The sequence below is a fragment of the Hemicordylus capensis genome, chromosome 5 (genome assembly GCF_027244095.1).
Source record: "Hemicordylus capensis ecotype Gifberg chromosome 5, rHemCap1.1.pri, whole genome shotgun sequence".
NCBI classification, from domain to species: Eukaryota; Metazoa; Chordata; class Lepidosauria; order Squamata; family Cordylidae; genus Hemicordylus; species Hemicordylus capensis.
The window spans coordinates 6,094,818-6,121,536 of record NC_069661.1 but is presented as its reverse complement, the minus strand read 5'-3'; the positions used below and the strand labels follow the sequence as shown (position 1 = coordinate 6,121,536).

The window sequence follows — 26,719 nt, the reverse complement described above, 5'->3', positions numbered from 1 at the left end:
CAGGACAGCCTGTGTGGAAAGCATCAGAACGCCAGAGGAGTCTTGCTGAATCGAGGCCACAGGGGTTCTGTCTGGTCTAACATCTTGTTTCCAACAGTGGCCAGTCCAGTGGCTCTGGGGAGCCTCCAGGCAGGAAACCGGCAGGTAAGATAGAGTTTGAGCTCTCCACTTTCTGCGAGCAGGGGTTTTGGGGGGTGGGTGGGGGTGAACCTTTCATTGGGCCAGGTGCCTTGGGAGGAGCCAGCTGTGCATCAACTGCCCCAAGACTTTGGTTTGGGGGGGTATATAAATGTATTAAATAAATAATAATAATAACCTTGGGCCATGCATAGAAACATAGGAAGCTGCCTTCTACTGAATCAGACCATTGGTCCATCTAGCTCCGTATTGTCTACCCAGACTGGGAGCAGATTCTCCAAGTCTGCAGACAGGACTCCCTCTTAGCCCTGTCTTGGAGATGCTGCCAGGGAGGGAACTTGAAACCTAGATGCTCTTCCCAGTGCAGCCCCACCCCCTAAAGGGAATATTTCACAGTGCTCACACATGTAGTCTCCCATTCAAATGCAAACCAGGGTGGACCCCACTTAGCAAAGGGTACAATTCATGCTCGCTACCACAAGGCCAGCTTTCCTGGTCTTGGAGCAAGTGGAGGGGTATTGAGAAGAAACATTAGGGCTAGTCCTTCATTGTGGTGCTTGGGGTGGAAAAATAAAATGTGTACAGATTTGCACACACACATAGTGATTCATATGCTTTGTTCGGGTACAGTTGTGCTTCCCCTAGCTGTGTCTCACCTTCTTGAGATGATCATCTTCCCAATCACCTTGATTCTTCTGGGTTCTGTTGTTTGCATATTGGTTCTGCTGGGGTTGTTGCTCTTTTTTAAGGATTCGATTTGTGTCTTCCATTGCAAAGCTATATGTTCAGGTTGTATACGGAACAAGGTCGCTCTCTGAGGGCATGCTCTGAAGTCCCATCCCCGCACTGATGTGCTCAGAACAGAATGTCCTCCCTGCCACTGTCCATGGTTACAAAGTTCGTCTGCAGAGACAAACATTAGGCTGGTTCAGAGAACCGTGAGACTCAAGGTAGGAGCTGCGCTAACCACATTTGCATGATCAGGAGAACCTGCGCAAATCCCGGGCTGCTAAAACCAGGGTAACCTAGCTTTCCTACCCAGTTTTTGACGGAGGGTGGGAGGAGAGGAGAGCCCTTGTACCTTGATGCTATGGCCATGAGAACTCCTGTGCCTCTTCTATGCAGCGGAATGGTGTCCAGAATTAGAGACTGTGCTTTGCAAGGGAGCATCCTCCACTGTGTGGCAACCACAAAGTTCTTCAGGAAGAGCAGCTGTCAGTAAAGGACGTGCTCCCTTGACATAAGAACACAAGAACAGCCCTGCTGGATCAGGCCCAACGCCTATCTAGTCCAGCATCCTGTTTCGCACAGTGGCCCACCAGATGCCGCTGGAAGCCACAGGAAGGAGTTGAGGGCAGGTCTTGTGGTAGCAAGCATGAATTTTCTCCTTTGCTAAGCAGGGTCTGCCCTGGTTTTCATTTCGGTGAGAGTCATGTATGAGCACTGTAAGATATTCCCCTTGGGGGTGGGGCTGCTCTGGGAAGAACACTTGCATGCAGAAAGTTCCCAGTTCCCTCCCTGACAACATCTCCAAGACAGGGCTGAGAGAAACTCCTGCCTGCAACCTTGGAGAAGCTGCTACCAGTCTGTGTAGACAGTACTGAGTCGGATGGACCAATGGTCTGACTCGGTATATGGCAGCTTCCTATGTCCTCTCCCTTGTTGCTCCTTTGCAACTGGAATTCAGAGTCATCTTGCCCTCAGACTAGTAGCCATTGATAGACCTCTCCTCCATGAATTTATCTAGACCCCTCTTAAAGCCATCCAGGCTGTTGGCTGTCACTACATCTTGTGGCAGAGAATTCCATAGGTTGATTATGCCTTATGTGAAAAAGTACTCCCTTTTGTCGGTCCTAAATTTCTTGGCAATCAATTTCATGAGATGAAACTGATTTTGCTGGAGTTTGACAAAGTGGACTGCAAGCATCAAGGCGGTGCACAGGAGTCAGACGTCCTGTTCAGACATTATAAAAAGTGGGGAAACTGTACTCATGAACAGCATTTCCAAGAATATGCTCTGGAACCCTGTCCATATGCTGACACACTCAGAAGCTCTGGCCCCCATTGTCCACAGCAGTAATCGGCAGATTCTTCCCATGAACATGGGAAGAATGCATCCACAACGACTTGCAAAGCACACACTTTGTTTATTCCAAAGCTGGAGCAACTCTGGTAGGGCGACATCTGCCTCCTGCTCCTTCATGGCCAATGGGAGGGCAGCTGATGATGTCATGAAGCTTTCCCATTCTGCTGGCAGTGCAAAGCATGCTGGGAAGGCAGAGGCGATCTTGGAGGACCTTGCATGGCGGAGTGAGGCTTGCCATGGCCAATTCCAGCAATGGACGCTGTGGCTGCCTTGCAGATGTGTTTCCTAGGTTTGCGGACCTGAATGAAGGTTCTGTGCATGTGCTATGGATGGGGTAGGACCTGCCCTGCCCTCCTATCCACCCCAAAATGGCCACGTGAATGAGCCTACTGTAGTTGTGGACAGATTCTGTCCGCATGGGATCGTGGGAAGGATCTGCCCATTACTACTGTGGACAACCGGGGGCAGAGCTTCTGAGCATGTCAGCACATGGACAGGGCTCCAGAGCACATTCTTGGACATGTTGTACATAGGAACATAGAAAGCTGCCATATACTGAGTCAGACCCCTGGTCTATCTAGCTCAGTATTGTCTTCACAGACTGGCAGTGGCTTCTCCAAGGTTGCAGGCAGGAGTCTCTCTCAGCCCTATCTTGGAGAAGCCAGGGAGGGAACTTGGAACCTTCTGCTCTTCCCAGAGCGGCTTCATCCCCTGAGGGAGATATCTTCCAGTGCTCACAGTTCTAGTCTCCCATTCATAGATAACCAGAGTGGACCCTGCTTAGCTAAGGGATCAAGGCATGCTTCTTTGTGGGTGTTCGTATCACAAATTCAAATGCTATTCCCGCCGTTCCCACTTGTTATAATGCCTGAACAGGACGTCTGTCTCTTGATGCTGGCCTCTATGCTTGCAGTCAGCTTTGTAAGACCCGGACAAAATAAAGGGATAGAGAAATGAGACATTCCAGTCTCCTGCCACCCAGCAAAAAGGTCAGCAAAGTCTGCTCAGAGATGGGTATTGACAGCTGGCCCCTCAGTTTGCATGCAAACCTCAAAACAAACAGCCCCCCCCCCCCACTACAAACAGTTTTGACCCCCACCACCACCACCACCACCATGTGCCACCTGGCTTTGCTCTGATTAGGAGCAAAATGCACATGGGTTCTGCTGTGTTCCATTTAAGGCTTCAAGGGAGCTGCAAGGCTTTTAGCAAACAGATCAGGCTAGTCGTTTTCCTATTCCACATGGAGGCAAAGGCACTTTTATGCTGCTGGGGGCTATTCAGATTACCGTGCATTAGCCTCTGTCACTCAATGCGCTACCAACTTCCCTGCAATTCAGATTTCCCATCATCATTCATTGTATCCATGTTTGAAATTGGGAAGGAGGATCCCTGCCCTCGTTGCTCCTTCCAGTTTTGCCGGGGACTTAACAAGCAGAAGGTTGCCGGTTCAAATCCCTGCTGGTACTATGTATGTATTGTTAAATTTATATACCGCCTTTCATTAAAACAATCCCAAGGCAGTTTACAGCATCGGGCAGCAGCAATAGAGGAAGATGCTGAAAGGCATCATCTCATACTGGGTGGGAGGAGGCCATGGTAAACCCCTCCTGTATTCTACCAAAATAAAACCACAGGGCTCTGTGGGCACCAGGAGTCGACATTGACTTGACAGCACACTTTACCGTTACATTACTATTTGTTAAAGAGTTCTAAATTTCCCACTGACCAGAACATTTGTCATTTCTGTAAATGAGATTCTGGTACGAATCCCCGCTGGTATGTTTCCCAGACTATGGGAAACACCTATATTGGGCAGCAATGATATAGGAAGATGCTGAAAGGCATCATCTCACATTGCACGGAAATGGCAATGGTCAACCCATCCTGTATTCTACCAAAGACAACCACAGGGTTCTTTGGGTGCGAGGAGTCAAAATTGACTTGATGGCACAACTTTACCTTTATCCTAACTATAAAGAGGATATTGGAAGGGTTGGTTGTGTATGTGAATTGAGTGTGGCTTTGGGGAGACCCAGAAGATGAGTTTAGTGGCAATCTCAGGATGGAGGAAAAGGCTGTCCTTTAAATTACTGACTGGCTTCCTGAACTTCATCCTTCAAAGACCTCCGTCCATAGCATTACCTGCCCCGCTGGCTTATTTTGGGTCAGATTGGCAGCTGCGTTTGGCAAAGGGAAGCAGTTATGGCGGGGGGAGGCAGTATCTTTTGTGCCTTCTGCACAGGGCTGGCTCTACACAGGGTGCACAAGTAGCTGTCATGGAGGAAACCATTCCAGGGATGCCCACAATGCCAGATCAGGGCCATAGCTTAATGGCAGAGCATCTGCTTTGCATGCAGAAGGTCCCAGGTTCAATCCGTGGCAGCATCTCCAGCTTGGGCTGAGAAAGACTCCTGCCTAGTGTTACGGTACAGGCCTGATTTGTATACTAAATATGCTCATTAGCTAGTATACAAAATTAGGTCTGGCTCACAGTGTCACCAAGTGACCAAGTTCTTTTATATGGTGACCAGGTAGGATCTGGGCGCATGGAAGAAAGGAGATCAAACTAATCCTCAAAGATTCAATGGACTTTATTGAGTATAAAAGAGTAACAACATAATCTAGCAGAAAGCAGAATACTCTATCAATATTACTAACAGTATTTTAAACAGAACATCCTAGCCACAACCAGTGTTCCTAACTACCATATGTGTGTGTATTAAATCTTCCTAGAGCCTAATACAATTCAGATACAGACGGAAAAAGGGGAGGAAGGAAGGCTGAGGGCTGGCATGGTTTGGGGGAGGTCAGGAATTAGTAGGGGGAGAGGGGAAGGAAGCAGGAGAAGGAGGGGAAAAGATGGGGGGGCAAGGCTTGTAATGGAGCAGCATATTACCAGGATCAGAGACTTGAGAGCGGAGATCTTTTCAGCTGAAGGAGCGTGGCCTCTGGCTGGAGACAGGAGTTGTTGCAGTTGCTCAGATCACGGCTGAGAGTCAGAGCACCATGGCTGGGGAAGTCTTGACTTCTCACTGCACAGTAGAAGTCACAGGCAGCTCCTGTCCATGGACAGAGTTCCTGCTTTGCCCCGCGGCTTAGCAGCAAACTCTGGCATTGCTGTGAGCAGATCTTGCTGTAGGCACAAGACTGCTAATCTGCCATGTCCAGAGACTCCTTCTTATAGTGGTTCCATCCTTTGATGTCCATTTGAGTCTTCGGGATCACAAAAGGCGTCTATTCCTGCTATCCTCTGAATATTGTCTTTTAATTACCAAAATTAGCTCAGGATATTTGGTCAGTTCAGAGAGATCTCAATCTCATCTTCTGTTAGCTGCTATCTTGAGGAGGGGACATAGCCCAAAGCAAATCTGCATCTCTGAGCAAATGGGGCCCCAGACGTGCTAGCCTGGTCCCAAAAGGTGTTAAAAGTCAGGAGTTAGTGGGAGAGTTAGTTCTATTTGTGTGAGACAGCAATTACATTATTTCTTGTGTACCTCTATCTAGTTATAACAAAAGAATATTTAAAGTAACATCAAAAAGGGGCACATGTGTGAGGCAAGTTATTCAACACATTTGGACATGGCAGGAGCATCCTGTCAGTGAGGTAAGGGGATTACTGGACAGCAAGTTTATTTCAGCAGTGTGAGACTGGTAATTAAGCCTGAGCCATTGTGTCTCAGTGAGTTTCCACAAACACTGATAAACAATGCTAGATTGCCCCTGCCTCTACAAATCATTTACCAAGCATTACCCAGGCAGATCTAATTGAACTCTTAATATAAAATGAAATCAGACACAGGCCTATATTTCACATACTTCTGAGTTGGTACCTCTGGTTCTGATATGTTGATGTGGACCGTCCATAACACTGGACCCTTGGAGAGCTGCTGCCAGTCTGTGTAGACAATACTGAGCTAGGTGGACCAAGGGTCTGACTCAGTAGAAGGCAGCCACCTCTGTTCCAGGAGTGGCATGTGCAGGAGCTACGGGCATGGCCACATCCTTAGATGACACCTGCTGTAATCTGCAGCTTCGCTCACTTGCGTGAGTCATTCAAAACCACTTCTTCTGCCATTGCCTTTTGGCAGCGTCGCTGTCCCTCTGCATGGAGCAGACGGACGGGCCTGGGATTGTGTGGATGGATCTGTGGCAGGCAGATATGCTCCGAGTCCTTTCTTAGGTGAGACTCTCTCTGCCTTTCAGCCAAGACTGACTCCCAAAGCAGCTTACAATTCAAATCCATCAGAGGGTACCACAGAAGCACAAGGAGATGAACATATGAATAGTGGGGAGAGGAGAAAGGACAGTTGTGGCTTGTCTTAAAGAGCTGGCGTGGGGTGGGGAGGGGGACATGGTTCCCAACAGTCCAGCTGTACATGTCTCTCCCATCCCGCTCCACATTAATGAGAGCTGCGCTGCCTGTAGGCTGGCCATTCAACAGGCAGAGTTGCATACACAGCTCTACCAGATGAATGGCCAACCTGCAGGCGGTGCGGCTCTCATTAATGCCGGGCGAGGTGGGGTGAGAGAAACAGGTGCAGTTGGGCTGCTGGGAACCAGAGGCAGCTGCGTCTCACTTGCCACCCCCTGGCGCGTGAGGATAAGCTGCTGCTGAGAAAGCAAGGAGGAGGATTGCATCTCACTGTCTTGTGCCTCTTTTCTGTTGCCTGCAGGAAGTGGTCCATGCTCATGCCAGAAGCCTGTTTCATCCGCTCATTTGAACAAAATTATTTTCCAGAGGCATATCTAGTGTAGGGCAGGCAGGGCACGTGCCCCCCGGCACAACTTGAAGGGGGCGCCATTTCAGTTTTTTTTTTAATGGACACTGCACATGCACAAATGGTCCCTGTGAGGCCCTAGAGGCCAGCAGAGGGAGGGGGAACCTTTGCAGACCGCCCCACCCCACGGTCTTTAGGAAGCCCCCCGAAGGGGCTACAGGTAATTTTAAAAAAATAATATAAGTCATTGTACACATATTCAGATTGGCACGATGTACAGAGAATCAGGGCTTGTGAATACTGAGCTGAAGCTTATGAGCTACGATTGTATTCATTTGCTCTTACTTTGCTTCTTGTGATAAGTGAGTTAAATGTGATGTCTTAATAATATGGCTATTAATGGTGAGTTTGTCTTTGAATCAGTGTGAAATCCTTAGTATTAAGGCCCACTGGGAGTTTCTTGCTCTCTTTCTCTCATTTTAACTGTCTTTCTGAAAGACTAGAATATATTCCAAGCAGTGACACAGTTTACTCTGCATATCCTTTAATTATTTTCAGAGTATCTGGGAAAATTCAATTTCTCCATTGATTTTTAAAACTTATGTAATAGTAATGCTACAATGTTTAGTTTTCCAAGTGCACCTCCACATAGTATTTGGGTATTTCATGAGCCCCAGCATACTGAAATGTGTAGTTTTCCAGCATTTTTTGGTCTGGCTACGTCCATTGCTAAATAGTTTTTGAAATATTAAAAGATTAATGAGCTGGACTTCTATTTTTGAGCTGATATTATGCTAAAGTTATTTAAAAGATGAGTGTCAGATGTTTGGACAGGGGGTGCAATTTCAGTGCTTGCCCTAGGTGCTGTTTTCCCTAGATACACCTCTGTTATTTTCAAAGTCTGAGGGTGCACTTTTCAGGGCAATATTTCTCTTTTTCACAGTGCGGCCACCCACCCGAACATTTCCATCAGACCCTCTTCAGGCTTCTCCCTCCCAGTCTCAGTTGGTAAGGATGGAGCCCGATGGCCACGGCACCAAACTCTCCAAAACCGCCAGGGAAATGAGAGAGGCCAAGCCGCTGCCCTTTGTTAGCCCATCAGTAGCAAACAACAACTTCCACGGTGGCTGTGCTGCCGTAAACAGGGCAGGGCATGCACAGAAGAACTCGAACCACAAAGAGAAAAGGACCTGTCCACCAGAGGACGCCTACTTGTCAGAGTGCCAAGTGACAGATATCTGGAATGGCAACATTCCTGTGGCAGGAAGCCCCTCTGAAGCTCCTAAGCCCTGGCCTTTGGGGAACCCTGGATGTGGCCACCATGGACAAGGGCGCAAAGGGATCTCATTGGCCAAAACTGCCACCGATGCTCAGAAAGATTCCCCCACTAAGAACATATTTCTGTTTTGGGCAAACCAAGTTGATGGTGGCCTCAGCAAAGTGACCCCAAAGAGGCCTGCTGTTCAAAAGCCACCAGAACAATCACAGCTGGGGGGTCATTCTCATGGCATAGTTTCCAAAGTGGGGGTGGGAAGCGTCAAGGGAAGGGATCATCAGACACCCTCCGGCAGCCCTGCAGCGGCCTACAGGAAGAGAAGGAGAGACCTTATCCCCGACTCGGACATCTTTAGACAGCTCGACGCCCACGTTCTTTGTGTGGGCGAGCAGGTTGGTGAGAAAACACCGTCTCCCAAGGTCCACCTTTGATACTTTTAACTAGAGCTGCAGGCTGTCTTCTGTTTACATGGTAATTGGTTCAAGCTTTGAGGTGCAGATTAAAACACACACACACACTCCGTTCCCTCAGCACGGCTGAGGTCGGAGGGCACATCTCGCTGTTTAGAGGCAGTGTGCAAGACGCTGGAGAGAAGTAACAGAGGAAGGCTCTCACCTTCGTGTCCTGCTTGCAGGCTTCCCATGATTGAAGCCATCTGATATTGGAAGCAGGATCCTGGACTAGATGGACCTTTGGCCTGATCCAGCATGGTTCTGCTTGCATTCACACTGATGGGGGAGCTGGATATCTGCACCAATTCCCTCCTGCTGCTGCCAAATTTAAGGAGAACAACAGCCCTATCCACACATTATGTTAAATGCATATCCAATCTGTGTACCATGTACATAATGCTATGCATGCGCACAAGGCCAGAATATGACATGCTGAGGCCCTAAAGCCAGCCACAGTGGGGGGCCAAGTTTGCCCACTCCTACCCTAAGCTATGTCAAGCTTAAAAGCCCTTCATCATTATTTTAAAAAAATTATATCAATATGGATCACGAAAATAGACATAATAAAGCTTTATGTTATTGGGCAAAGATGTAAAATGATGAAAATGAATAGATGAAAAATCATCTAACGAAAACAATTACCTTGCAAAAAGCTTATTTGCATTAGAAAAACACTTAAATGAACATACAGTGGCCATATTCACAAGTAACATGGAACTTTGGATTCGATGGACCTGCGGTTCTGCTCCACACCCACTCTTGGAAAGGAGGCTCTCTGCAGTAAGGGAGACTGCAGAGAGGAGGGAGTGCTGGCTATGTGGGCTTCCTTTTTGCATGAAGGACAGCCAATCACAGCCAAAGAGAGGGAGGAGCTTCCTCCCTCAACAAGCCAGAGGAGAGCTGGTCTGGTGGTAGCAAGCATGACTTGTCCCCTTAGCTTAGCAGGGTCCACCCTGGTTGCATATGAAAGGGAGACTAGAAGTGTAAGCATTGTAAGAGATTTCCCTTAAGGGATGGAGCCGCTCTGGGAAGAAAAGAAGGTTCCAAGTTCCCTTCCTGGCAGCATCTCCAAGGTAGGGCTGAGAGAGATTCCTGCCTGCAACCTTGGAGAAGCCACTGCCAGTCTGTGAAGACAATACTGAGCTAGATAGACCAGTGATCTGACTCAGTATATGGCAGCTTCCTATGTTCCTAAGCCCAGCCTGCAGTTCTGCATTTGGACGTAAAGCAGGCGGCTTGGGTACGAGTGGTGAAAGTCACTACAAGCCAAGGTTTCAAACTGGAGTTTGATGAGCAAAACCTCATGTTGCTTTCCCTACTAGACCAGAGTTTCTGGATGTGCATTTGGACGTTCAGGTTTGGCAACTTCTGGTCCCCTCGACTCCGGTTTCCTGTTAGGTGCGAATGGGGCCTCTATAGAAAACAGGAAATTTAGTCATTGTGGTATTCAGAGGCCCCTCATGACATGAGGCTCTAGACTGCAGTTTAATTAGCTTGTGCCTCAATCCAGCCCCCCAAGTGCAGTATGTTCAATGTAGGCATAGGAGTCCTATCTGTACCCTGCCTTTCACTGGGCGTGGACTCTGGTCCATTTTTAAAATGAATGCCGCTACAGCCATTACACAAAGGGTATACACCTGTACACACACAGTCAGGGCAGCCCTTCTTCCATGGGGGATGGTGAAGCAGGTGCTTCAGGGGGCAGATTTCTGAGGCACCATCTGGGCAGCCAGATGCTCCCCACCAATCGACCTGACCCTTGCAAACTGCGCAAGGAGTGCCTCTTCCCCTACTCCTTGGAAAGCCTGCAAGAAGCAGAAGTAGAGAAGAGGAGGCTGCTAGCACCCCTCCCTGCTCCCTGTGCACTTCCCAAACTTGCAAGGGTTGGTTTTGAAAGGGGCCTGGCCGGTGGTGGAGCCAGGGGAATGGGACCCCGTGTTTGCCCCTGTACCAGCAGCCCTGCCGGGCACGCGCCAGTGATGTCTCTTGCACGTGATGCGAGCTCCAGAGGGCTGGCGTGAGCCCTCTGGAACTCATTCCCAGCTGGCATTTCTTGGCTGGGTGCATCAATTTCCCTTCCTTTCCCTCACTGGAGGGTGAGGAGGGGAAATGGATGCTCGCAGCCTACCAACACTGGCTGGGAATGAGCCTGCAGGGCTCACACAGGCCCTCCGGAGCTCTGGCCACGCCCCCTTGCATGTGACATCACTAGAGTCCTAGTCACTAGGGTGACTCGAGCCCCGGAAGGGCCACACAAGCCCTTTCTCTCCGGCGAGAGCTGTCTAGAGATGCACTTTACAAAGGCTAAGCGGATCAATGCCAACTGCAAAAGGGGCAGAGAAAGGAGCATTTTATGTTTTGCAAGTGCCTGAAGACCCACCTTTTTTGCCCAGCTTTCAGAGTCTTCTGTGGGTCCTCCACAGCCCTGACTCTCTGATTGGCCTCTTGGGGTTTTGATAATCTGATCCGCAGCTGGTTGTGTCATTGGATTATTGTCCTCTTTGTTTTATCGCGCCTATTTTTATTACTGTTAGGCACCTTGAGTGCATCTTTTTGGGAGGAAAGATACATGTGTTTGCATAAATGAAACAAACAAGAAATGCACAGGTGCTGACTGCCCACCATCTGGCTTCTCTTGACCAGCTGACACCACAACAGGGTCCTTGGTCCATCCAGACTGTCGTCCCACTGATCACCCGAGGGGCCGAAAGCCAGCTGCAGAAGGTGCGCGCCATTTGGATGTGGATGTGCCACAATATCAGTAAGTACGTTCCCATGACTCTTTGGGCTACAGTAATGAGAAGCGCATTCAGATACCAGCATGGAAAGGTATGTGTAGAGGAGGGCATTTGGGCAAAGGCAGAAGCCCGATTCAGACATTGTGCTGCACAAGTGTACAGATGTCTGTACACTTGTACATGTGTTTGTGTGAATGACTGTACCTGTGTTCGTTTTAAAAGTGAACCTGGATGCAGGCTCATACAGATAGCCCAGACAGGCCCAAACTTCTGCTAGCTAAAGATATTTCTCTCAAAACTATGGTGCACTCACTGGTAACTTCTTGGCTTGACTACTACAATGCATTCTATGTGGGGCTGCCTCTGTATGTCATTCAGTTCATTCAAAATGCAACAGCCAGATTGTTCTCTGGCCCCCTCATCCCCATTGACTAATGCCTTGTTATCCGCAGTTTTATTCCACAGTAGTAGCAGAGAAGGGAACCCCAGTGGATACCGAGGTCCATTTGTAAAAAAAGCCTTGGAATCAGAATTACAATTGGGAGCCCTAGTCATTATTGGGTTTATTCTGTTATCTCCAACAGTGATGGTATCATTTCTGACAGTAATATTGGATCTATCTGACTGCACAGGCCTAAAACAGACCCAAAGCAGGCCAAGGGCACCATTTTCTAATTCTCATTCCAATGATATTTCTGACTCCATAGGTGACCATTATCGGATGTATTCCGATATGTTCAATAGTGACAATATCATTTCCCATAGTACTGCTGGGTATATCTGACTGCACAGGGCAGTCAGCCACTCCTGATGAAGACCACCAGCACTTGCCCTCAGAAGACATTAATTGGAAAGAAGCCGACTCACACTCTTACAAGAGCCGTTCATTATGCCATTGATTTCTCTCTCATGGCCGATTAACTTTTCACAGAGGTCGCATTCATGCGCCCTGGGCTTGGCTTGCAGTTTGTGAATGACCACTGTAGTCTGTAGGCCCTACATAGGCTGCTACCAAAAACAGAGACAGACACCGATTCCCATTTTACTTTTGTCCATGAAGACACCAGGGGTGATGTTTACAGCTGTGCCCGTTTGGTTTCCATTTAGAATATGACGTGGATGGCTTCCTGGGGTTATCAGAGAAGATCCACCGCCCTGAACAAGTCCTGCAGACTGGGAAAGGGGTGTGCTCTGGATACGCCCATTTATACCATGAAATGTGCAAGTATGTGTGTGTGTGGGGGGGGGGCTGTTTTGTTTTGGGGTCGGTTTGGTTTTTTCAACTGCAGCCCAACCTATTGCTTAAGCTCAAGAGCTGGGTAGGACTCACATTCTGTCCCCAGCATTTTGTCGTGAGTAGACAAAAAGCTGTCTTACCCAGCTCCTGTCTCCCAGCAAGACATCCCTCCAGTGGCTGTTGCTTATGTTTCCTTTTTAGATTGTAAGCCCTCTGGGGACCGGGAGCAATTTATTTATTTATATCTATGTCAACCGATTTGGGAACTTTGGTTGAAAAGTGGTATATAAATATTTGTCGTTGTCCCACTTTTTTTGCAAACACATGACCATCGATCAGGAGTAAGCACAGCTCTCTTACCCTGTCCAGGCACTCCTCTGGTCTTGTCTAGAGTCATGAGAAGAGCCCCAGGTTGTCATGGCATCCTTTGCACCAGGTACCAGTACACAGGGATGCTTCTTCACTTGGTGCACACAGGGGTCTCCCTTCCATGACAGGAATGGACCAAGTATTCTAAACTCAAATGCCTTTACCCCAAACCTGTAGCCCCTTGATCAGTTTGTCGATTCCCTTCCTAGTAGATAAGACCCTCAAACTCCTGAGTGGCTGTACTTCAGTCTTGTGCCGATGGGTCAGGACTTGTTATAGAAAGGCCTGGGAGTTAGATGAGCAGCTCCGTACAGTCCGTGTCCAGAGAGCCAGCCCAAGATGGAGGGAATGGAAGATCCCTAGGCCTCTAGAGCTGTCTTATCAGGATACCTTTTGAGGCCATTGGATTTCCCAGTTTGTTCCATCATCAGGTGTCCACCTTCTGTTTGTCTTGTGAATCCCTACAGGGAAGCAGGCGTGGCCTGTGTCGAAATTTCAGGGTACGGCAGGGGTGCTGGATCCCGCCAAGGGCAAAGCTGCCTGCAGAAGAAATCCAACCACATGTGGAACGCAGTGAAACTGGAAGCGGATTGGTTCCTCCTGGATGCCTGCTGGGGGGCTGGTCTTGTCGACGCAGAGAAGAGGCTGTTCATTCCTAGGTGAGTGAGGATGGGTCTCTTCCAAAACCTCTTCTAAATGAGGCATACCCAGCCTTGGCTCCCCAGATGCTGTTGGACTTCAACTGCCATCATCCCCAGCTATAGCTTCCAAAGGCATGATGGGAGTTGTAGTCCAACAGTAACTCAAAGCTGGGAACTTCTGTCCTAAGCCCCAGATACAGGGAGCATCAGAATTACCCTCAGGGATGGCTTGTCCACTAGGCAGACCTAAGCGGTCACCTAGGGAACCAGTTATTGGTGTGGGGTGTGTGTGTGTGAGAATATAGCACTGCCAGAATATAGCACTGAATATAGAATATAGCCAGAATATAGCACTGCCAACTATTCTTTCTCTCCCTGAAGTACTGCACAGTTGTGCAAGAATGTAAGATGTAAGACTGCACCCTGTTCCCCAAAGGGCCTGCACATTCTTTACCCCAAAATACAGAGCCCTCTTTGCTCTGCACCTAAAAAATAACAACAAACAGCGCATCTCATGAGCTGCGCTCCCTATCTTAAAGAAGAATTGCCTGCCTCAACATTCATTTTCAAAAAGAAATGGTCCCGGATTGAATTTCCAAATTAACAGCAGCATCTTTCCATCTCTGAAGTGTTCGGGTTTTGGCCCCTAATAGACTGGGAACTCTCTCCCACTGGAATTTGAAGCCAGCATGGGCTAGTTATTCACTGGTCACCTGTGTGGGCTGGTAATTCGATCCTGTAAATAAGCAGCCTATGCAGCTCAATTTAAAGCCCTGGCTCCACCATTCTCGGCTGGGAGGATGGCAAAATCAAGCAAAAATCAAGCAAAATCAAATTTTGCCTAGGGTGCCATAAACCATAGGGCCGGCCCCGACTACCTTGCTGGGTCAGACCAAGCGATCCATCTAGACAAGCATCTTGCTCCTTATAGTGGCCCAACCAGATGCTTCTGGGAAGTCCACAAGCAACAGCGGTATTTCCCCCTGGTCATCTTCTCGCCAGCATCTGCCCTGGTGGTTCTGTTGACATTCTCATGGCTGGTGGCTGCTCAATACCTTCAGTATAAGGGGGAAACCCCTACTGGTCTTTCATATTCCAATACTAGGTTCTTTATGGGCCATTTCACAAGCCTATTCACATGTCATATCCAATGGACATACCAGTACAGATCTATATGCACATAGTTATTCCCCTGTTTTGTTCAGTACACATACAGTAAGGACACTTCCCATCTCTAACCTGTATTTGAGGGGGTCTCTGCTCAGGTTTGCTTTCAAAATGAATGCAAGCACAGCCATTACACAAACCCATATACAGGTGACTGACCCATGTATGCACATTCAACATGCCACAATGGTAAAGGCCCATTGGGGATCATGGGAGCTGTAGTCCAACATCCCCTGGGGACCAGTGTTCCCAGCAAGAGAACACTGTTCCCAGATGTTGTCTGGGAATGTTGCAGTATTCCCTGCAAGAGGGATTCCCAGATGTTGTTGACTACAACTCCCATAATCCCCAGTCAAAGGCCACTACAGTTGGAGATTCTGGGTGTTGTAGTCATCAACAACTGGGGATCCCTGTTACAAGGAACGCTGCTGGGGGCCCACATTTGAGGACTCCTGATGAAGCCAACTGTAGGTCTTGGATGCGAATACCTCTATGAAACACGTTTCCAAACACCAGCTTGTTGCATTTATGCTTAACATATTTAGGTGTAAAAGAAATCTTAGGTATACCACTGAACATCTAATTTATATTTTTTTAAACTGTGACCTCATTACTGATTTGAAATATTTATACCACATTCTTCATGTTCTTCTAGCTAACAGGATCGCAGACAATACATCAATTCAGCACATTCAAAATAAAACTATAAAACAGCAACCAATTTTTTTAAAAAAACGTGAACAGCTACAATCAACAGTTAAAAATTTTAGAGAACAGTTTTTATTGTTATTTTCACTTTTGTAAAGGGCTCTGGGAACCTGATTAAAAGATGCTAGGAAAGTGCAGTGGCTGGTCCTAAGGAGCCCAAGGGTGGGGTTTTGGGGGGGGGCTCCTTCCTGGAGCTGGGCTTGCTCCTCTCTCCCCTATCCGGTCCTGTCCCAGCTCTGGGAAGAGCACCTGCCAGTTTATTTATTTATTATTTATTTAGCATATTTCTATACCGCCCAAAACATAAGTTCTCTGGGCGGTTTACAGGACCATAAAAACAACCAATAAAAAGATTAACATATTTCAACAATTAAAATTTTAAAAGTTAAAACAATTAAAACACAATTAAAACAGTATCTAATTAAAAGCCTGGGTGAACAAATGCGTCTTGACTGCCTTTTAAAAAGTTGTAAGAGATGGGGAGGCTCTTATTTCAGCAGCGAGCATGTTCCAAAGTCTCGGGGCAGCAAGGGAGAAGGCCTGTCCCTGAGTAGCCACAAGATGAGCCGGTGGCAACTGCAAATGAACCTCTCCAGATGATCTCAATGGGCAATGCGGTTCATGACAAAGAAGGCATTCTCTTAAATACCCAGGGCCCAAACTGTTTAGGGCTTTACGCATGCAGAAGGTTCCAAGTCCCCTCCCTGGCAGCATCTCCAAGATAGGGCTGAGAGAGACTCCTGCCTGCAACCTTGGAGAAGCCGCTGCCAGTCTGTGAAGACAATACTGAGCTAGATGGAGCAGTGGTCTGTCTCAGTATATGGCAGCTTCCTATGTTCCTAATGAGAGCTGCACTGCCTGCAGGCTGGTCATCCATCAGGGAGAGGCACAGTTAACCACGCAGCTCTACCTCATGGATGTCCAGCCTGCAGGCAGCACTTAGGACAAGGTAGAGAGGAGTAGCTGGAGCTCTGGAAAGGAGAGACCGCTGTGCCTCCTCCCCCCACCTCCACCCCTTGCTTGTTAAGATGTGCCACTCCAGGTAAAAAAACCTGTGACCTAAAATCAGTTTCTTTGGATGATCTCCGAGTTCTAGTAGGGAAGCAAGAGGATCATTTCTCAATTTTTCTGCTGTTCACTCATTTTATAAGCCGCTGTCCTGGCCTCATTTCATTCTTAACACCTCCACTGCCTCCTTTCCATCCCTGCCAAGAAAGAGAGAGAAAGAGAGAGCAGGAAAGCAGATCTCCAAACGCAAGTCGCTGTGACTGCAGGGCGCAGGCCTCCTACGCTCGTAATCCAGATGGGGCTGACCCAGAGACATGTTGCTGTCCCAATTCCCTCCCCAGCTTTAATTAGAGATCTGAGTCATCCTCTGATGAAGTCAGTGATTAATCTCCCGCTCTCTTGTGGTTTTATTAGGTGGCTCTAGATGTAATTACTTGAGCCTCCCCGGCACATTATAGACTACAGTAAATAATGGCTTGCTTCAAAAGGTTATTAATTGTGCTAAATTATTTTCCATTAGACGCGTTATGGACTTGTTGCTTTCTGGCCAATTCTAAATAACAGAACCATTGTGGCATTTGCAACATCCACTAATGGAATCTGGAACAGATCTGTTTTGTGTGTGCGGGCGCATGCACATAGGAACAGAAAAAACATGGCATAGAAGAGGCTGGGCTAAATATTGATTGATTTATTATTTTATTTTATTTATTACATTTATAAACCGCCCCATCCAGAGGCTCTGGGTGGTGTACAACAACTTTTTAAAAGACATAAAAACACACAGTGCTAAAGACAATATAAAAACAATTCAAAAACAATTAAAATAATTTAAAAGCAATTAAAATATTTTTTAAAAACAACACCACTTTACAAGCCTTGGGAATATGACTTGGGAAATATGAGTATATGGGCCCCATCAAAGTATCTCAGAGCAAGCACACACATTCCATTAACTCAGCGGTTTTCTAATGTTCTGCCTTCAGCAAACAGATAAAAACACACCTGTCATTTGGGGAGGAGAACTAACCTTGTGGTAGAGGTAAAGGTAAAGTGTCCCAACAAGTTGGTGTCGACTCCTGGCGACCACAGAGCCCTGTGGTTGTCTTTCGTAGAATACAGGAGGGGATGACCATTGCCGCCTCCAATGCAGTATGAGCAAGCATGAATTCTCCCCTTTGCTAAGCAGGGTCCACCTGCTTATATTGAATATATACAGCTTCCTTCTGCTGAGTTTGACCCTGAGTCCATCTAGGTCAATCTTGTCTACACTGACTACCAGCAGCTCAAGGGTTATAGGCAGGAGTCTTTTCCAACCCTGGAGATGCTGCTACGGTCTGAACCTGGAGCAGTCTGCATGCAAAATAGGTGCTCTACTAATGGCACAGCGGGGAAATGCTTGACTAACAAGCAGAAGGTGGCCGGTTCGAATCCCCGCTGGTACTGTACAGCAATCCCCGCTGGTACAGCAGCGATATAGGAAGATGCTGAAAGGCATCATCTTACACTGTGTAGGAGACGGCAATGGTCAACACCTCCTGTATTCTGCCAAAGAAAACCACAGGGCTCTGTGGGCGCCAGGAGTCGAAATAGACTTGACGGCACACTTTACCTTTACCTTATCACAATTGCCTACATCAGGGGTGTAGCAAGGTTGGAGTGGGCCCAGAGACAAGATTTTAAAATGGGCCCTTCGCGGATATACACACACAAACACACTTCCCAATATATCGTGCACTCACACTCACATCCCCATTATGAATACGGTGGATATCTAGTTCACATTGAATCTAGGTTTTTTTACTCTCTGCTCCTGCCGATCTCCAAGAGACGCAACTTAATTCATAGGGGGTGCAACATGGGCGGGTAGGGAGTCATGTGATGTGCCTCTGGGGGGGCCCTCGAGGCAGTGGGGCCCCAAGACGACTGCCTCCCCTTGCCTAATGGTAGTTACGCCCCTGGCCTACATTATGTCTGTGCTGGTGTTATATCATCTGTATGAGGTGCCCTATATGATATAACGCCTCCCTCTTCCCTCCACTTTCACAGGCACGATGATTTCTTCTTCCTAACCGATCCAGAGCATTTCATTGAGACTCACTGGCCAGACGAACCGGAGTGGCAGCTACTCCCGTCTCCTGTCTCACTGGAGGATTTCGAGGAAAGAGTTTTCAAAACCCCTGAGTTCTTTAAGCTGCAGCTCAGCCTCTTCTCTCCAGACACTTCAGTGCTTAAAACAGGTCAGTTTGGGGCAAGGACATAGGGACATAGGAACATAGGAAACTGCCATATACTGAGTCAGACAATTGGTCTATCTAGCTCAGTATTGACTTCACAGACTGGCAGCGGCTTTGACTTGGTTCGACATCAAATTCCACTGAAAGACATTCTGGGAGGTTTTCTGGACAGAGTACATAGGTAACTGCCCTACACCACGTTGGGCCAATACTGTCCACTCAATATAGCTCAATATTGTCCAGCTCAATATTGACTGGCAATGGCACCCCAAAGCGTCAGTTTCCCCAGCCTGCCTGGAGATGCTGGGCGTTGAACCTTCTGCATGAAATGTGTGATGCCAGAGATCCCATTCAAGATACACTTGTGAAGCCAGAGATCCATATCTGCTCCAAAGCACACAAGAATCTCCTGCACTGAAGGGTGTGTGTTTCTCCATTCATTTTAACAGAGACAGCTGATCTACAGATAGAAGTGAATGCAGGGATGGATTCCAGTAAAATGGGCAGTAAAAATGGACTCCAGTAAAATGGGCAGGGCAGCTATTTCAGTTGGAGGAGCTCCATGCATGCATTGGAGCGGACTAGTTGCATGCACTGGAGCTGACACTATGTGTTGGAGCTGATTGGGCCACTAGATCAAGGCCATAGCCCCCTGCTTAAGAAAGCATTCATCATGAACTTATACATTTCCCCCCTCTAAGTCTTTGTTGTGCTATAATCATCCAGTTTTAAAACCCTGAGTTCTTTACCCAGTCAAGGAGTCAATCAGAGAAATATAAACTGTTCTTAAATGATCTAGAAGTTGGGGTAACCAGCGACGTGGCCAAATTTGCAGATGACACTAAAATGATTGAGGGTCGTGAAATCCAAAACAGATTGTGAGGAGCTCCAAACGGATCTCTCCAAATCGGGGGAGTGGGCAACAAAATGGCAGCTGTGTTCAATGTTAGCAAGTGTAAAGTGATTCATATTCGGGCAAAAAACTCCTACTTCACATATATGCTGATGGGATCTGAGCTGTCAGTGACTGACCAGGAGAGGGATCTTGGGGTCATAGTAGCCAGATCATTGAAAGTGTCGACTCAGTGCGTGGCAGCTGTGAAAAAGGCTAATTCCATGCTAGGAGTCATTAGGAAGGGGATTGAAAATAAAATGGCTAATCTTATAATGCCCTTATACAAATCTATGGTGTGGCCACATTTGAAGTACTGCATACAGTTCTGGTCACGTCACTGTATCTTAAGAAGGATGTTGTAGAGCTGGAAAAGGTGCAGAAGAGGGCAACCAGACTAAACCGGAGATGAGGAACCGTATTTACTTGAATAGACGACAACTCAATTTCAGATTACCCCCTTTAAAAATAGAGGTTAAATACAGGCTACACCTGTATTTACCTGAAAAGAAGAGAACTCCGAATTTAAGACAACCTCCCAATTTCTAACATCAAAGAATTTGTGGGAAAGGTAGTATCAGATTCAGATAAATATGGTACATAAACAGAGTGGGTTTATTTAAACACACACACACACACACACACACACACACACACACACACACACCCTCCCCTAGCTATGTTTGTTAGTAGCTTTAAACTTATGGGCTCGTGCAGATGTTCTCAAGCAAATATTGTTGGACTACAACTCCCATCATGTCCAGCCACAATGGCCTTTGGCCATTGTGGCTGGGAATGATGGGAGTTGTAGTCCAACAACATCTGGGAGACCCAAGGTTGGGAATCTCTGGTTTCCAAATAAGGGTCACATCATTATCTGCTGCCTTTCAGACACAAGCTACCGATTCTTGGCCCTCGTTATTGAGACTGAACATTTATGAGATTTGCACTGTTCTCAACACACTGTTTCTGCTGAATAGATGCCTAGAGAACGAGCACAAGTGTCTTGAGAGGGTGTTGGGAGTCAGGCACTCCTCTCCCCTGTGACCTTTATTCACGCCCGGCCGTGGTTCATGAGGAGGCAGAGAAAGGAGCAATTCAACCAACCGCTGACTGGGGTAACCCCACAGGAGCTAATTGGCCCCATCCCTGGTACTGGCCATGCTCCCTGCACCTGACATCGGTCACTGGGGGTTTGGCCACTACCTGGGAGAGGGTCCATTCAGACCTCTCTCGATCCCAATCCCCCCAGTCAGTGGTTCATTGAAACACCAGCTGGAGAGAAGCAGGGTGTGCCTCACACTCACAGCCAGCAAGTTGCTGGCTAGGTGTGGGAAGGGGCAAGGGGTGCCTTGGCAGCCGCCCCCCAGACCCTGGGGGCAGAGAGACACACATTCCCCCTTGCTCCCTTGTCCCCACACTCCCGGCACGGTGACTAAAAGTGCAGCGTGTAAGTCCCTTGTTCAGCTTTTACTTTGGCCGTGAGCCTCACTTTGTGGATCTGCAGAATGGGAATAATTACAGGAGTGATGTCGAAAGGATTAGCCAGATAATATTGGCGGCATAAATGCTGAGCCCTGGGGGTGTGGCGAAGCCATGGGAGTGTTTCTGGAGGAGTCAACATTATTGTGATGCACTACGCTCACCTTAAGTGGCGCAGCGGGGAAATGCTTGACTAGAAAGCAGAAGGTTGCCAGTTCGAATCCTCGCTGGTATGTCTCCCAGACTATGGGAGACACTTCTATCGGGCAGCAGCAATATAGGAAGATGCTGAAAGGCATCATATCATACTGCGCAGGAGGAGGCAATGGGAAATCCCTCCTGTATTCTACCAAAAGAAAACCACGGGGCTCTGTGGGCGCCAGGAGTCGAAATCGACTTGACTCCAGCACACTTTACTTTCACTTACAGTGGGAAAATGCCTGAAAGCACCTCTCTCCTTTCTCTTTTCATACAGACCAAGGGGAAGCAGCCGTCTCTTTAGCAAGCACCCTTCCCACAGAGTTCACGTACCAGCTCTTGAAGCTTGGCCATGACAATTTCAAGGAGGATGTAGGCAAGGCTCATGGGATGCTGACAGGATCTGATAAAAAGATGGCCCTCAAAGTCTTCCCCCCTTCCCCGGGCCTGTTTGACCTGCAGATCTTTGCTCGCCCTTCTGGCTCTCCAACGCCGTACACTTGGGTGTGTTCTTACCAGATCAGGTGCTTGGAGTCCAACGGCAAAGAGAGCCTGCCTGAGAACCCTTTCCCTTTCTGGGGGCTACACCCCAAAGCTGAAGAGTTTGGGATTGCAGGGTGCAACTGGGGAGAAGATTTGACCGTGGCCACCACAGGGACACTGAAGTTGGCTATGCAGACCAAGAGGGCTCTGTTAGCTACGTACGAGTTGGTTCATCCAGGCCTAGATGACTCTTTGAGGAAAAAATGTCTGGTTTCCCAAACAGAAGAGGAGCAACTTAGCTGCCAGGTTCTCTGCCCTTTTGTCGGCTATTACAGACTCTCTGTGTTTGTCAAGGGCCTTGGCGAGGACGAATTCAAGAACACGGCCAACTTCCTTATAAGTTGCTCCGGCCCCATCAATCACAACGAACTCTTTCCGCTGGGTCTCAGCTCACACTGCGGGGCTGGGATCAGCTCCCAGTGGAGAGGGCTCTCCAATCCAAGCCATCTCGCCCCCATCATCGACACAAAACAGGGACGGTGCAACATCACGTTCCACATCCAGCCAGGCTTTGAAGTCACTGCCACCCTGAGCAAGGACAAAGTCATGAACAACACGTACCCCATGGAACGGTACATTTTGACCACTCACCTGGAGAACAAGGTCAGCATCTCCGTCCTGCTCCCCGAATCGGGTCTCTACAGGGTGGGCTTATACGGGAGGAATGCCGACAGTAAAGAGTTCACCCACGTGTGTGACTACGTTGTCCGTTGCTCCACCAGCCCTCAGTGGCTGCCCTTCCCCAGGGTCTACAGCTTGTGGAGAAGGGGGTGTGTCCTTCTGCAGCCCAGAACAGGAGTCCTGCAAGAGGAAAGCTGGGTGAGATTTCGGCTCAAGATGCCCAAGGCCCTCAGCGCTCTGGTCGTTGGCCATGCCCGGACAGAACTGAAGTTGGGCCGGAACAAAGTGTGGGAAGGAGAGGTTTACACTGGCCCCGCTGGAACAAGGCTCAAGGTAGCAGTCAAGTTCTCTTCCAAGTCATCCAGCATGGAAGTCATCCTTTCGTTTGATGTCGAAGGCTGCTCATCTACTTCAGACGGCGCTTCGGGGTAGAGTGGTCCAGGACTCCGAGGAAACAATATCCCAACATACCGCCATGCTGTTTCTCTCTGGAAAGATGGGAGCAGTGGGCAAGGCTCTGACTGCTACAGCAATTAACCCTGGAGACTGTTTTTGGTGCTAAGACACAAAACAACAAGGATGGGAGTGCCCTGGAACCACAAAGATGAGTGTGCGTTTGAGCATGTGGAGTTATTCCGTTTCTTCACACTACTGACAGATAAACAACCTGCCTGAACTAACCTAGAATGAGGGAAGAGGGCTTTCCAACTCACTTGACATCCAGAACATTTCTGTTTAGCAGTTAAGAACCACTTGGACAACTTCAGGCCATAATTCCCTTAACGTTACGGGCGGGTGTTGTATAGCTGCTTCCCTCACATACACAAGGACATCTTATGTAGATTAACTAAAGGTGTATCCAGCAGCTACTCCAGTTTCTCCATCTCCTTTCCGACTCCTCCCCTACACTCCCTACAGTAAAAGGACTCCCACCCCAGGGACAAATGTCCAAAACAAACAAACTGCAAAAGATTACTGAATGGAATCCGACAGTGGGGTTTGTCGACTCTCTGAAGTGCCTGAGTGTGACTCCTTATACTGGTCTCACAAGATGTATGGCCTAGGCTCCAAGTGCAACCACAGGTCTTTCCCAGCGACTGCTCATGAAACAGTGTCTGAAGATGGCAGCTAGACATTGGTAGAGGAGGGTGGTCTATATCAGGAGTTCTCAAATTTGGGTTCCCAGATGTTGGGCTACAACGCAAAGGAGAGCTGGTCTTGTGGTAGCAAGCATGACTTGTCTCCTCAGCTAAGCAGGGTCTGCCCTGGTTGCATATGAAAGGGAGACTTGAAGTATGAGCACTGTGAGAGCTTCCCCTCAGGGGATGGAGCCGCTCTGGGAAGAGCAGAAGGTTCCTCCCTGGCAGCATCTCCAAGATAGGGCTGAGAGAGATTCCTGCTTGCTTCTAGTAAAGTTGGCAGGGGTAAGGTCAGTCCTGAAGTGCTACTCTGATGGCAACAGCTGGGGGCATCGTGCCACCCTTCTGACACCCCTATATTCTGCTGCCTGAAGCAACCGCCTCACCTTGCCTTATGGAAGGGCTGCCCCTGTCCTGCTCCATCCCTTCCTGGACTTCTAGGGCAGCCCTCCTCCCGAGGAGTCCATCACAGAGAGCTGGGCTTGTGGTTGTGTGAATGGTTGTGTGAAGCCTTCCAAAAGGCTTCCTGAGCCTTTTGGAAGGGCGGTATAAAAGTTTTAATAATAAATAAAATTATAATAAATGACCCCCTTTGCTAAGCAAGACACACCCTGGTTTACATTTGAATAGGAGACTATGTGTGTGTGCACTGTAAGATATTCCTTTTCAGGGATGGGGCCGTTCTGGGAAGAGCACTTGCCTGCTTGCATGCAGAAGGTCCCAAGTTCCCTCCCTGGCAGCATCTCCAAGATAGGGCTGAGAGAGACTCTTGCCTGCAGCCTTGGAGAAGCCGCTGCCAGTCTGTGTAGGCAATACTGAGCTAGATGGACCAAGGGTCTGACTCGGTATATGGCAATGTCCTATGTTCCACCCTCCCCAGGCAACATGGCCTTTGGCTGAGAGTTGTCATCCAACATTATTTGAGGATGAAGGTTAGGAACCCCTGATCTGGAGGAGTTGAAGGTGATGCTCATGGGAAATGGTTGGGTTTTAGAGAGTTTATCAGAGTCGAGCTTTCTTTTCTGTGAACAAATCCTAGAGTAGCTGCCATGTTTGTCTGTTACAGTAGCATCAGTAAAGAGTCCCACGGCACCTTAAAGCTTAACATACTGTGGGATAAGCTTTTGTGGTCCAGAGCCCACCTAGTCAAGTGTTTCTGTCCTGTTTGATCAGGTTCAGAGCCCGGTGATACTCCTGGACCAAGGCCAGCTTTTTGAGAAGCAAAGATACCTGTGATGGCCAGGGTGTATTCTGTCACACATGGCTGGTTCTCCTTTGCGTGGCTGGTTCTCTGGTTCATCCTATCAATTGCATGGATGGTTCTCCTTTTCATACTAGGATGCCCTAGCTAAGTTGAGCCAGACTTTTGCCATTTCCATGCCTTACTGCTGCTTCCACTACATGGACTCCCCATGAAGACACCCAGAAGTTTCAGTCCGTGTAAAATGCTGCTCTGGGTCTCCCAGTTAATACTGCAAAGTGAACATTCAGTTGTGTGTCCTTCCAAACCCAATTCAAGGTGCTAGTGTTCATGTTTAAAACTCCTTAAGGCTTGGGGCCCACACAAGTCAGAGACAAGCCGCTCCCCATTATCAGCCGACCCCCACATGCCAGCTCCGTGCCTGGCATCCCACAGAACAATACCTGCTTCAGATTCCTTCATTATGCACGACATTATGGTGTGATATCTACTGGGAATGGGTTGCGTTTCAAGCTAATAGCTCCTATTTCCCCCTCAATTTGTGTTTTCAGTTTTTAAAATTTCTTATTGTTTGTAGTTTATTTTTTTTGCATAACATGTATTTTTATCTGCTCTGAGCATACAGAAGAATGGACAATAAATGCTTCATAAACATAGGTGTGCCCAGGGGAGGACATGGGGGTAGATTTGCACCCCCATTATCTTTTGACGGATCCAGCAAAATGTAGACTGTAATAAGGAGAAGAGAGCTAGTCTTGTAGTAGCAAGCATGAACGGCCCCTTTTACTAAGCAGGGTCTGTGTCGGTATCAGAGAAGATATGCGTGTCTTAAGACATTCCCTTTAAGGGATGGAACCATAGCTCAGTGGAAGAGCATCTGCACGCCTGCAAAAGCATCCATGCCTGGCATCTTTGATTAGGGCTGGGAGTGACTCCAGTCTGTAACCTTGGAGCACTGCTGCCAGTCTGTGTAGAGACAATGCTGAGCTAGATGGACCAAGGGCTGGCTGACTCAACAGAAGGCAGCTTCCGATCGTCCTAATGTGTCTGGCCCTTTAACACTGCATGCAGTGGTGTAGCGAGGTTGAAGGCAGCCGGGCTGCAGACCAGATGTAATTGGACTTCAACTCCCATAATCCCCACCCCCAGTGGCCTTTGGTTGGGAATTATGGGAGTTGAAGTCCAATTACATCTGGGGACCCACACGTTGGGAATCCCTGCCCTCAAGCACCCTGCCACCCCTTCTCTCCCCGCCCCCAGCACAGAGCAGAAGAGGCATGCCCACGCTTCAGCCAGCCTCTACCCTCACACCAGCCAGGTGAGTGGCTGGGATGGGGATGCAGCAGCGAGAGCATGGGGCACAATGCTGGGGGTGAGCAGCAGCGCCTCTTCTGTGTGCCACCCTTTTGCTGGCTGCTTGGCTCCCCTTCGGCCCCCCTGCGACAGCAGAGGTGTGGCTGTGCTCCAGCAGCAGCTGGGGTTGAGAAGCAACAGCAGGAAGCCCGCTATGCTGGGAGTGGCAGCACCACCACCGCACCAGGCTGTGGGGTTGGGGAGGCGATGGAGGTGGCTTCCCCTCACCTGGTGCAATGGTAGTTCCACCCCCCCAACCCCCCAAATGTTACAATGGTATTGGCCTAGCCTCTACTACAAAACTGGCTAGTTTGCAACACGGCCACTAGGCTTGACCACATCTAGGTTTTGTGCTCCAGCTCTGTATTTTGGGATATCGGGAACGTTCCAAGTAAAGAAAAAACAAGACAATGGAACCGATGTTTTATGAAAATCCCTGAGAAACCAAATACATTGGCTGTGACCTGCACAGTTGGGCAGGAACGACTAAGGGTGAATAAAAACATGGGCAT

The 26,719-nt window shown here is 48.4% G+C and overlaps 1 protein-coding gene across 2 annotated transcripts; it reads left to right on the top strand.

The window, feature by feature from the left end:
* LOC128326559 (kyphoscoliosis peptidase-like) lies at window positions 1-25,508 on the top strand. Of its 2 annotated transcripts, XM_053253610.1 has the most exons (8): window positions 1-144; window positions 916-1,088; window positions 7,889-8,613; window positions 11,317-11,434; window positions 12,519-12,636; window positions 13,485-13,676; window positions 18,591-18,781; window positions 21,628-25,508. In XM_053253610.1, exons 3-8 carry the CDS (start codon window positions 7,960-7,962, stop codon window positions 22,944-22,946), a joined length of 2,592 nt encoding a protein of 863 aa, XP_053109585.1. In that variant the 5' UTR covers window positions 1-144; window positions 916-1,088; window positions 7,889-7,959; the 3' UTR covers window positions 22,947-25,508. The 2 variants fall into 2 exon arrangements, with proteins under 2 accessions (XP_053109585.1, XP_053109586.1); XM_053253611.1 differs by lacking the exon at window positions 916-1,088.
* The last annotated feature ends 1,211 nt before the right edge of the window (window positions 25,509-26,719 follow it).